The sequence below is a fragment of the Myodes glareolus genome, chromosome 11 (assembly GCF_982192425.1).
Source record: "Myodes glareolus chromosome 11, mMyoGla1.1, whole genome shotgun sequence".
Classification (NCBI taxonomy): Eukaryota; Metazoa; Chordata; class Mammalia; order Rodentia; family Cricetidae; genus Myodes; species Myodes glareolus.
In genome coordinates, this window is record NC_142036.1 from 15,843,930 (window position 1) to 15,857,092 (window position 13,163).

Here is a 13,163-nt window from a genome sequence, read left to right on the forward strand (position 1 = left end):
GAGAAATAGGAAGTCTAGCTGTCCAAGTAGACATGGTGGTGTAAGCCTTTTGATGGCTTGTCAGAGTGACCGTCAGTCTTCACAAGTTTGTGGCTGTGCTGGAGAGAAAGCAGTGTTAACCCATGGGAGGTAGACCTAGGCTTCAAGTCCACTTTGTGAGTGGGGAAACTCAGTGTGTGGGAGTGTCTCAAGGCTCCCAGAGTCTAAGGCTGAGAGTACTGACAGTGGAGTGAGCCATCATGGGCTCTACTCTAGGTCCCATCCTGGTCCTTAGCACTTAAAGTTTCCCTGTGGGTATTTACTGACCTGGTAGTATTTGGTGTTTAGACATAGATAGGTATTGATAGATTATGCAAGAAAGTTCTGTTGTGGCTTATTTGTTTTTGTCTCTTTTTGTGTAACCCATGCTTCTGCCTCTGCCTCCTGAGTCTTGAGATTACAGGTGTTAGTTCCTGTGTCTGGCTACAGTTCTTTCCCTTCTTGAAACTTAGAATTGTTACATGTGGTCTTCCTACTCCGTTTATAATATATATCACTGTGAGAGTCAGTATCATTACCAGTTGTGGCTGACTGACCATAACATTGCCTTTTAAAAGTGTGTTGTGTGAGTGTTGTATGAACTGGAAAGATGCTCTTCAGAGGAACAGGGTTTAATTTCAGATACCTACATGGCAGCTCACAACCCTCTGTAACTTCAGTTCCAGAGGATCTGACACTGTCTTCTGGACTCTCGGGGGACTACACATATGTGCAACACAAACACGTGCAGGCAGAACATCCTCATAAATAAATAGTTCTTTTTGGGACATAGTCTCTCTGTTTAGCTCTGGCTATCCTGAAACTCACTCTGTATACTAGGCTGGCCTTGAACTCACAGAGACTGGTAACTGGAGGTTTCTCTCCCACCTACAAACTCTTTGGCCTATTAGCTCAGGCTTATTCTTAACTAGCTCTTACAATTTAAATGAACCCATTTCTATTATTCTATATTTTACCACAAGGCTTGTGGCTTCTTACCTCACATCTTGCTTCTTGCTTCCCCAGTTGCTACTAGGATCTGGTATCCCATTTTTCCCAGCAGAAGAACTTATTAGTGTCAGAACTAAGTCCTTGGTTTGCTTTGTGTGTTGTTGGGTTTGTGACCATTGTGGTTTATTGGGCCATCCTTGAGCTTGTCCTCACACCACAGGGTGGGCTGGCCTGCGTGGGGAGACCTGGCTCCTTTGGTGGAGGACATTGAGAAACTGAAACCTGGTATCAGGGGCTCGTTTTTATTGAAGTTTCTGTTTCTGTGCCCCTCGGGGGATGGAACTTGATCTTCTGTCTCTGTGTACACCCACTTACATCTGTGTATAGTGGTATGTCATTGTGTTTTAATAAATAAAGCTTGTCTGAAGGTCAGTGCAAAGCAGCCAGACTATTCAGCCATACAGGCCAGGCAGTGGTTGTACACGCCTTTAATCCCAACACTAGAGAAGTGTATAAGATGGGAGAACACAAGTCTCACACTCAGTCCCATTCTGAGGACTCATGGAGGCAGGATCACGATTTTGGTTTGAGGTAGAGGTAAGAGCCAGTGACTTGCTGCTTTGCTTTTCTAATCTTTAGGTTGAACCCTAATATCTATCTCTGGGTTTTTATTATTTGTACTACATTTGGCACCCAATGTTTTGGGTAAGAACTCACAAAAAAGCCACCCGCACAGGCCAGAGCTGCATGTGCGGCTTCAATCTCATCTGGCTAGGCTTTCTCTCCCCACCCCCCAAGCCTCTGAGCTAGTTTGGGATTTTCCTGTTGTAGACTCTCTGAAACAGTCTCCAGCTGCCACCTAAACTCCAGAAGCACTTGGGTTCCAAATGCCACAGGACTCACCAGCTCTAGACTGGCTGGTTCTGCCTTCAGGCAGCCCCCTGACACACATGCTTTTTCTGAACAATTTCCTGTACATTTTTCAGACAGGAAAACTTTCTGTCTCTCTCTCTCCCCCCACTGTGGGTTGTGGGTTCTCCATGAACCCCCTTCTTGGGCTGCTGCCAAACTAGGTAGCTGTCCTGAAGTCCAGTCAGGCTTTCTACGCAGCAGCAGTCAGCCTCACACTTCATCAACATCATTGGCAGATTTGGTAAGAAAATTGGAAATTCTTAAAGGGAGGAATTAGTTAAAAGAGAGGTTTTTTTTTTTTCCACATTAAAAAAATGAAAAAATCATTACACTGGGGGGATTTGGGTCTCTGTAAGATAATATGCTAGACAGTTTAAAAATGGAATGATTAAATGAGATGCTATCTAATTTAGATGAGATTTATGTAATGTCAATTGTAAACATTCTCAGCATTATGATTTTTGTCGCATCACTAAAAATGTTGGTTAACCTGAGTGCTAAGATACAGGCCTTAGAAAAACCTAATAAAAAAGATCACAGAGATATTCAAATCCAGACAGAGGAATTTAATGGAGAACCAATTCCAGCACTGCATTATAAGAATAGAGAGGAACAGCCTAAGGTTTTCATACAACCAACCTTAATATACCCAGGAACCTTACAGGAGTTGCCAAATAGCAGAGGCTCTGTTACAGATAACTGGATTCCTGTGTCAGTGTTAGATTTAAGGAGATTCTAGGAAGCAATAATCTCATATGATATGCATTTACCTTTTTTGAAGCAAATGTTAAACTGGTGGTCAGTTTGTAATAGAATTATCCATAAAGACTAGATAGAATTGGTTAAAGATGTTTTAGAGCCTGGTTCACAATTATAATGGTGTTTGTGGTTCAGAGAAGAGGCTAATGTTTTTGAACAATGGAGTAAAGCTAGAGGTAGGGAAATCTTCCAAGATCAAATTCTTGGAGAAGGAGACTATGCTACTATAAAAAGACAAGCAGTGTATGATGACCACACCCTGGGTTTATGCCGCGCAGCAGCTTTGAATGCTTGGGACAGAATTGGAGAATCAGGAAAGAAAATCGAGTCACTTGTTAAAGTTATATAGAGTGCAAAAGAAGCCTTTATGGATTTCTTACAAAGATTGACTTGAGCAATAAATAGAATGATGCCAAATTCAGAAGCTAGAACAGAATAGAATCTCTGGCTTTTGAAAATGCCAATTCTCTTCGCAAAAGGATAATTAGGCTGTTAAAGGCAAGGTCAGCACCTTGGAGGAATGGATTCAAGATACAATTAATATTGAATCTCATGACCATGATGGTACATGGATAGGAGAGGTGATTTCCAGAGGTTTGAGGAAAAATCAAAATGTCAAATATTATAATTATCACAAACAAGGTCACCTACAAGGGACTGTAGACAGGGTGTTCCTAGAAACTGTTTTTTTTTTCTAAGAATATCTCATTCAGAACACCCCTCTGCTGGATTATGAGGAAGGTGTGGCTAAGGCAGGCATTGGACTAATGAGTGTAGATCAATGAGGAGTATTCAAGATAATCTTTGCCATTGGAAAACTCCATGAGGGGCTTCTTACAGGCCCTTATGCCAAATCTGGTTCAGTCCTTTCCTGTCATCATAGAGGCAACTCCTTCCCAGACAATTAACCTAAAGCCTAATATAAGAAACTATACTGCTCTGGATAATAGAACAGCTATAGAAGAGAGAACAAAAAAAAAAAATCAGGAGAAAGTATAAAGTGAATATTTTGGCAAACTTCTGTAAATGAGCAAAAACCAAAATTAAAAACATGAATAAATGACATCATTGAAGGTCTGGTAAACACAGGTGTGGATGTAATAATTTCATCAGAATCTTGGCATCCAAATTGACTTCTTCAGGATATAAATGTTCAGTTTTTAGGAATTGTAATTTTATCTCAGGTAAAGCAGAGTGTGAGATGGGTCAAATGTATAGGACCAGAAGGACAGAGAGAAAGATTAAAACCATATGTGGCTAAAATAGCAATGAAATTGTAGGGACATTTTTTGTTATAGCAATGGAATACTCAGATTAACATTCCCCCAATCTTAGAAACAAAGTATAAATTAATGTATGTTTCTGGAAAATATTAGAAGGTTTTTATAAAGAACAATTAACAGCTGTCTTGCACAACCAACCATTCAGGTTGTACAAGAAAGGGCCAAGCATCTGCTGCTATTTCAGAGGCACTAACAGCCCTCCCTTTAAAATGATTGACAGACAAACCTGTATGGGATAAGCATTGGGCTTTAGCAATAGAGAAACTGCAGGTTTTAGAACAGTTGGCAAGGAACAACTAGATGCTCAGCATATTGAAGAATCAACCAGTCCTTGGAATTCTCTTACATTTGTTGTTAAAAAGAAATCTGGAAAATGGAGAATAGTAACAGATCTGAGAGCTGTTAATAAGGTGATTCAGCCAAGGAGCTCTCTACAGTCTGGCATTCCTTTGCCTTCTTTATTGCCTAAAGGATGACCTCTTATAGTTATTGCTTTTAAAGAGTGTTTCTTCACTAAACCTTTAAAGAAAAAGACACAGAAAAATTTGCCTTCACAGTGCCTACTTATAATTCTTGCCTGCTAAAAGATACCAATGGAAGGTTCTCTCACAGGGAATGTTAAATAGCCCTACCCCATGCTAATATTTTGTAAGTCAGTCATTGGAAATGATACATAAGCAATTTCTTGAATCTATAGTTTACTATTACAAGGATGGCTTGTTAGTATCTGATTCAAATGTAGATACTTTAGAAAGAATGTTTGAAGAAGTAAAGAAAATTTTTCCTTGTTGGGGATTACAAATTGATCCTGGAAAAATACAAAGAGGAGATTCTATTAATTATTTAGGTTATAAAATAGGCTTACAAAATATTAGACCACAAAAGGTAGAAATTAGGAGAGATCAAGTGTAGACTCTATGACTTCTAAAGAGTTGTTTTGCATATTGAAACCGTTGAATTTATACCAGATGACACAGAATTGACCTCATTATTTATTCAGGTACAAGATATAATCAGGAATAGACACCGTCCCTCATACATAACCCACATCCTGTCCCATGTGGGTCTGCCAGGTCCTCTAGCACATGCAAAAATTGTTCAATTCTTCATTGGAAATGTGCTAAAGACCTCGGAATTTCATAAAAAAAAATCATGCCAGTAGCATTTAGAAAATTCAGAGTTAATAAAGCATTATTCAATCTATTTCTGAGGCTATTTATCATCCCTTTCTGTTAACATATCCTTTAGAGTTCATTTTGATCTTTTTGTAACTGCCTGCCCTGTAGGATTGTGTGGTATCCCTATAATATACTTTATATTATAATAAGCAAAAAACTTTCATTTTCTTAGAGATGTATGCTGGAGCATTGTCTGTCTTTATTTGTACAGGTATACCCATGATTGCCATAACTTCTAGCAAACATATAATTACCGAACCAGTCTTTTCCAAACTCAAAGCAGTTGTCCATTGAAAACCTGAATTAGGTATCAATGATGTGGTGTACATATTTTAGTTTTCCAAACTCTGTAAAATGGAACACATCTATTCCATCTGCCAGATTTTATTCTTTTGAGTACCCTTTGGGTTACTTCCTACAGGTGGTGGTGTTTGGCTGATTAAAGAACAAGTAGGAACATTTCCTTATAATTTCCTTGGCTTATTCCCATGTGATGGAAAAGTCTTTTTTTAAACCTGTGAGGAGAAACAGGGGACCTGACTTATTACTGTCCAGGCAGCCAGCTGTTTCTCTCATTTCACACAATTTTTGAAAGTCGCTTGCTCACACTTCCTGCTTACTCAATTAATATTATTTCCTTCTTGGGTCTCTGAGGGAGTTGAAGACTAGATAGTTATAGTTTTCCTTGTTTACCAGACGTGGAAAGCATGTTATTATAGGAAATAAGTTAGGCACAAGACTTTGGGCTCACCAAGACAGGATAGATAATGGAATATTTTCTCTGAATTTGCCAGATGCAAATGAACTAAACATTGTTGATGTATTTATTGCCTGTATATATTGTATATAGTATTGTACTTATTATTTATAGTTTTCTTATATTAGTTATAGCCTTCCTTTTTTATTTTAGACAAAAAGGTAAATATAGTGGTATATTATTTGTGTTTTAATAAATAAAGCTTGCCTAAAGTTCAGTACAAAGCAGCCACACTAGTCAACCATACTGGCCAGCCAGTATTTGCACACACCTTTAATCCCAGCAATTATACTAGTTAGCTATAGAGGCTGGGCAGTGGTGGTACACGCCTTTACTCCCAGCACTACAGAGGATTATAAAACGGGGGGAGAAGGGAAGACAGGTCTCAGTCTCAGTCTCATTCTGAGGATTCACAGAGGCAGTATCACCATTTTGGTCTGAGGTTAGTGGTAAGAGCCAGTGGCTGACTGCTTTGCTTTTCTGATCTTCAGGTTGAACCCCAATATCTGTCTCTGGGTTTTATTATTTGTGCCAAATATATGCTCATTTCTATATGTCTGTCTGTCTGTCTCTCCCTCAGTATATATGTTTGAGAAATGATCTCCCTGTCCTCTCTGTATGATGGAAATGGGGAGTTTGTACTGACCCTGTTGGATTCCCCAGTTACCCCTGCTTCCTTCCCGTCCTCCCATCAGCTTTGTCTAGGACTGTGTACTTACATTGCTACATCTGTGCCAGGTCACCCCTCCATCCTCAACCTGTTCCTAAGCACAGAAGTCTTTCTTGCTCTATCAGCCACAGAATGTGAGCTCCAACTCCTTTGTTCTTTGACCTAAAGAAAGTGCTAGATAAACTCTCAAGGATTTTTTTCCATGCTTCCGTTTTGTGTCTCACTTTGTTTACATTGATTTCCTGGTTTTACTCTTGTAGTTCCTTTACCTTGCCAAATTCTCCCTTAGGTTTGTTTCTGTACTTGTCATTTATCAGACTGACCTATAACTCCACGTCAACCTTTTGAGGGACACCTGGACACAACTGTTCAAATGCACAAGCAACAAAAACCATCAGCAAGCAGAAGGAAAGCTTGACAAAGATGATGAAGTAACCTTAGGGCAGCTGGTGCAGGAGAAACTACAAAGAGGGCATGGAGGTGACAGCCTGCAGCACAGTTAGTCAGATACTAGGGGTGCAGGCCGAGAGGTCAGAGAAGCAGCGCAGCCTGGGCGTGGGCTCCAGTGGGTAGAACAGCTGAGTCCTGGAAAGAACTTTCTGTTGCAGAAAGAAGAAATGTATTCCCAGAGTGGGGAGTGAATTCTAAGGTGATGCCACCGTTGGGTTGTCACCTGACGTCCTGATGACCCGAGTCTGTGGTAAAGGCTGGAGGTTTTCTCTGGGACCCCACAGTGGAGGTGTTTTCTTCTTGCCTGAGAAGGGAGAATTGAGCAGAATTAGGCAAATCATTTTTAGAATACTTAAACACACATGGGTGGTTAAAACAAGCATTAAAATCTGCATTTCACACCTGCTAAGACATGAACATTAGGTAACATAAAGGATTAAATTTTTTTTAAAAAGCCATTTAACAGAAAATAGGATTAAATATGTTCTTCAAAGGGTTAATTGATTTTTCTAAACCTTAATAAAATGATAGGAGAAAAAGAACCAATTACAATTTATTAAGATAGCTTTCATCCCTGTCTCAAAACCAAAAAAAAATATATAAAAAGATAATTTTCCTTAAACTAATTTCTGTAAACTAAAAAATAGTATAATTCATAAAAAAAAAAAAGGTCACAGCATACAAGAATTTCATTTGTAGCTGTTACGACTCGGCAGAACAAGAGTAAAGCAGTTCTCCAGTAGGAGGAGCAGTGTGTGGTGTGCACAGAGCACAGCTGCTAGGAGGCTGCGGCTCTCCAGGCAGCATCTGAGCGCTGTGGTGTCAAGAGTGTGGTCTGGGTTAGGCTTGCTTGGGAAGGCATCTTAGGTGCTGTAAAACATTTCTCTGTTCCTTGGAGAGTCCAGGAATTTCATCTTCAAAATTAATTGGAATATGGTCGTTCAGTCCCGGTCCAGCTGGATTTGGTGAACTCCCATTAGATCAGCACATTGCCTCAGTGGGTGGACCAACCTCTCACGGTCCTGACTTCTTCCAACCGGACTCTCTGAATGTGGCTGACAATGGGGGCTGAGAAGCCATTGATAAAGGCATTGATAAAGGCTTGTTTCTACTGCATGTACTGGCTTTTTGGGACCCTAGTCTATTTGGATGCACAGCTTCCTAGGCCTGGATGTAGGGGTGAGGGCCTTGGACTTCAGGAGGGAGGGGGAGGGAGAAGGGTGAGTGGGGAAACAGGAGGGCAATGGGAAGAGGGGAGGAAGTATAAATTTTTGAATGGAAAAATAAAAATAATTGGAATAATAAAAAGTATGTATGCAAATCATTGTAAACTTATTCACTCTATGAAAATAATATTTATTAAAATTAGCGTATCAAATAGACTCAATTCATAAATCTATTAAAGTGATTGTTGACTGATATAAAACATGAAAGTCACGAGTAAAATAAAACTGGAACAGAAGCTTGTAAGCAATTGACTATGTCCAGGAACAAGAACTGAAATGGCAATGTGGGCAAGTTCAGTACGCATGTGACACTTTTGTAGGTGGAATTTTCTTTACTTCCTGAGAGCTTCTGTGTGCTTGCGCTGTTTGAGTGAAGGCGCTCAGGCTGTGCACCTGCTTCTGCGGCTCCAGAAAGCCCCGCTGCTGTTTGCATCTGTGCTCTCGGAAGGCACACTTCCCTTCTGGCTCGTCCAGAAGTCAGGGCCCCTGCTTCTCCTCCCAGGAGAGTGGAAGGCACTGTTTGGTTCCCCTAAAAGATTGTGAGAGGTGGTGTTCAGTAGCTGTCTAAAAGACTTGTTTCCTTCGGGGGTTTTAAGAATGGTTATTTTGGTGATATTGGAAAGAAACAAGCATGAACTGTAGATGACCCTTGAGGGTTTTCCTGTTAGGCTCTGTGCACTGTTTGCTGAGCTCTGCGCGGCTGGCATTTATGGTGAAGGACCAGAGTCCTCTGCCCAGCTCTGAAGAAAGCCAAGAGTCTTCTTTGGCTTCCAGTATTGCCGGGAACAACAAACGATAGTGACCGAACCTTAATAGTACTGAGCAACCGTGTAAGAAGTATAGAGAAGTAGGGTTAACTGTATGGCTGTCAATGTAAAGTCTTTAAAATATCACATCGTACATTTTGGCAGAGCTCGTTTTAGATATTAATGTAAATGCAGTGGTAAGAATTAATACATTTGCTCAGTTTTCCAACTACTTAACATTCTAGAAACCTTAGAGTAGCCAGGCGGTAGTGGTAAACACCTTAATCCCAGCATTTTGGAGGCAGAGGCAGGTTTGATCTCTATGAGTTTGAGGACAGCCTGGTCTACAAATCGAGTTCTAAGACAGAGCTACACAGAGAAACCCTATCTCAAACAAAGAAGAAGAAAGAAAATCCTCTGGTAATTAGGATCAATAGAAATGTGGGTTTGACGGTGAAAGCAGGCAGGTATATTATAGCAATCAGCGTCTTTGGCAGGAGGGAGGGTGGTCAAGGGCACACTTCCTCTAGAGTGGCAGACCAGCCTCATTCCTGGCACTTACTCTGTCCTGGGGAGAAATGAGTACACCTCTGTGTGAATTTCCTGGGATAACCATACATTGTCATACTGGTGGAGATGGAGGGTGGTGCTGAAAGTGTTCGAGCTTTGCTTGTCACAGTTGAAGGCTAAAAAGGCCAAAGTCAAGGTGTGGTCTATTGTTTCCTTGAAGACTCGGGGAGGACAGTCAGACATTCCATGTTACTATGTGTTCTTCACACCAACTCTTTGAGAGTAACTCTATTACTGCTATGTTTTATAGATGAGTAAAGAGCTGAGTTTTTGGAAGGTGTAGTACTGGGATGAAGTGTCCCCCCAAAATATGACTTTATTTGGAAACAGTGTCTTCATAACCAAGTTAACCTGAGGTCACAACTGTAACAGGGAGGGCCCTAAAGTCAACAAGATTGGTGTTCTTATAGGAAGAAAATTTGGACAGAGGCAGAAGGGAGAAAAAGTCACAAGAAAATAGAGGATGAAGGGGGACAGCCCCAAACCAGTTAATGTCATGGGACGCTGGTAGTCACTAGGAGCCAGAATAGGCAAACAAGTTCCTTATGATGATGTGGGCGTGCCAGTTGCTCTCTCAGTGGACCAGCCTTGGATCGGACCAGGAAATTTACAGTGGTTGTTTGGTTTTGTTTTGACCAGGGGATACTGTAGCCATAATGTTTGCTACAGTAGAAACTAAATTGTACCTGCTGACAAGCATCCACATTGAGAGAAACCTATAATACGGTGTGATACCTCCATCATTTAGGTTTTGATAGAGTGTTAGTGTGCTGGACTAAATTGCAATTTTTCTTTCTGCCTTTAGCTAAGCCATTCACACAGCTTGTGAAGGACATGCAGCTTCATCGGGAAGATTTTGAGATCATCAAAGTGATCGGAAGAGGGGCTTTTGGTGAGGTAAGAGACTCCTTCTGCATGGCCCAGGCTCTGCTGGCTCCATACTTCTTGGGCACCTGTCTGCTGGCATCATCTGGGGAGTTCTGGGTGGGTAAACTCTGAGAAACAGAAGTAAGAAAACAAAATTTATTATTGGTGAATTACCCTGCATATTTTGGGGCTTCAAAAACTAGCTTCTTGAAGATAATATAAATAAATAAGTTTTCAATTTGTTGATTGAAATTGGGGGGGGGGGGATTCTTCCTCTCTCCTTTTTTGTTTCCTTGCTTTTTGTGTGTGGTTGAGGGATGGGGGTATCAAGATCTCATATAGCCCAGACTGACCTTGAACTCACTATGTAACTGAACTTTTGATCCTTCTGTTTTTGCCTCCAAAGTGCTGGGATTCCTGGCTCTTGACATTATCCAAAAACTGCAAGAGGGATTAAGTCAGGTTTACTCTGTGGCATCAGCACCAGTGCTATCCTGTCCTGTCTGTCCCGGGGCAGCTTTCTCTGCTCCTCCAGGGCCATGCAGTCCATGCACTGTAGTGAGGTTTGACCTGAGGCCCCGCTTGCTTTCGAAGTACTTGATAATCACTGAGAAAGAGTCAAACAATAGGAAGGCTGTGCATCCCACCATGTGGGCTTTGTACTCTGCCTGACAGGAGAACCCAAGGGCATTACCCACTGGGTACTAGTGTAAAGTACTGCCAAGAAAGTCAAGTAGTGGAAGGGATGCATTTTCTCATTTATAAAAACAAACCAAACAATGAAAGAAAGTAATTTAGACAATAGCTGCTTCTCTCTGGGATCCCATCTAACTACAGAGTCTAAACCAGCTCAGGGTTTGGGGTATATCTCTTCTGCGGAAGTCACCCCCACTTTATTGCAGGACTGTGATGGACTCTGAATATTGTTCTTGCCCTGTTCTCCTCCTTCTGTCTTCCCATATCTCCTTTCCAGGCCCATCTCTCTCGGCCCTTTCCCCATTGAGGAGAGAACCATCCAGTCCCCAGTGGCTTTTCAACAACTCCAGGTAGACCTTAGTCCTGCCCTGGATAATTACATACACAGATCTAAGAACACGATTATGTCTGACTGAGACAGAGGCCTGTTGCTCTAGAGCTAGCACCTAGTCGATAAAGTATCTCCATCCTGAAAGTCCCCTCCTGTCTCTAACAGTACCTCACCCACACCCAGACAGTTGATTCTTCCATTTTCACCAGGAGGGAACTTTTTATTTGAAGGAGCCACAGGTAAAAGCTGAGCTCCACATGAAGCCAGAACTCTTTTAAGTGGTCAGTAGCTTGCTTGATGGTGTGAGTATGGGTTTGTTGTAGAGTGAGAAGCAGAGAAAGTCTGACAGAGTCAGCCAGCTTCCACCCAGCTCACCGTTTGCCTGCAGGAGTGAGGAACACACCAGGGCCGGCCTCAGTGCAGCCATGGCATCCCTGCCCATAGGAGGAAACATCAGGTGGGAACAGGACTAATAGGTGAAATGAAAGAAGGAAAATTCCTTTGCCAAAATAGTTATAATGTGTGCCCATGGAGGTGGGGGCGTGTTGGGAACTTTGTTGCAAAACTCAGGGTTTTAATGAGTTTCACAGATGGCACTTATCAGCACAGGCTCCTCTAGGTTAAGAGAACCAAACCTCCTTCCAGACTGGCCCCTGCCCTCCTGTGTCTTTTCCCCTTTCTCTCTTTCTCTTTATGACACTGGGCTCAACCCAGGCCTCTTGAAGGCCTTGCACCTTTTTCTTCTTTTTTATTTTTGGTGTTTGAGGCAGGGTGTCACTATGTAGCCCTTGCTGTCTTAGAATTCTATGTAGGCAGCCTGTCCTCGAGCTCACAGAGATCCACCTGCCTCTGTCTTCATGCTGGGAATTGACATATACCACCATGTCTGGCTATCTTTTTTTGTTTCAAAATTTTATTACTTTGGTTTTGTGTGTGTGTGAGTAAGGCTATATGAATTTATGTGCATGCAGGTACCCAAGGGACCAGAGAGTGTCAGATCTCCTCAAACTGGAGTTAGAATTTGGGCCACCTGGTGTGGGTGCTGGGAACTGAACCTGGGTCCTCTGCAAGAGCAGTTCTTAACTGCTAAGCCTTCTTTTCAGCCCCTTGACCTTGCAACTTTTACCACAACCACCCCACCCCCATATAAGGTGTAGTAGCTCATGCCTATAGTGCAGCAGTTGGGAGACTAAGACAGGAGGATTCCCATGAGTTTGAGTCTAACCTATCTCAAAAAACAGTAAGTACAATTTTAAATTAAGAAAAAACAAAAAAATCCTCTTTGTGTACTCTTGGTTGTCTTTTGGTGGCCATGTCTATCCTCCCAGGTCCCTGTGGCCGGGGATTGGCACCCAGCTCTCCTTGCTTTATCACCTAGCCAATCTGCTCATTTTCCTGTGGTCATACACTCTTAGGTTTCCCCTGCCATAAACTAAACCTTTGGCCTCTGGCTGACGTTCCTGCAGCCAGAAGTGTGCCAGTCTTTGTACCTGTCTCTGAAAGCACCGAGCAAGTCACAGAAGGTGTGGACAGTTGCCAGCCACTGTTGGGAGAAATGTTCTTCCCCTCTGATCGGTTTGAATTGTGTTTATGAACATGTATGTGTGTGTTTAGTGGCACAGGAAGGTGTCCTTACTGAGTCTTCGGTGTGTTCTCGTTAACTCAGAGTTCTTGGCCGGTCCCTGTCTGTCACTGTGATCACAGCCCTCGGCCCCTCTCTTCAGCTTCTCATAAAGTACATTCAGATTT

At 41.9% G+C, this 13,163-nt stretch overlaps 1 protein-coding gene across 2 annotated transcripts in view; it reads left to right on the plus strand.

Moving 5' to 3' along the window:
* Cdc42bpb (CDC42 binding protein kinase beta) overlaps window positions 1-13,163 on the plus strand; it is a 100,919-nt gene that overhangs the window by 29,553 nt on the left and 58,203 nt on the right. For both annotated transcript variants that reach the window (XM_048431346.3, XM_048431347.3), the window contains exon 2: window positions 10,326-10,417. In XM_048431346.3, the coding sequence (XP_048287303.3) occupies window positions 10,326-10,417 (92 nt within the window). The remainder of the gene's footprint in view (window positions 1-10,325; window positions 10,418-13,163) is intronic.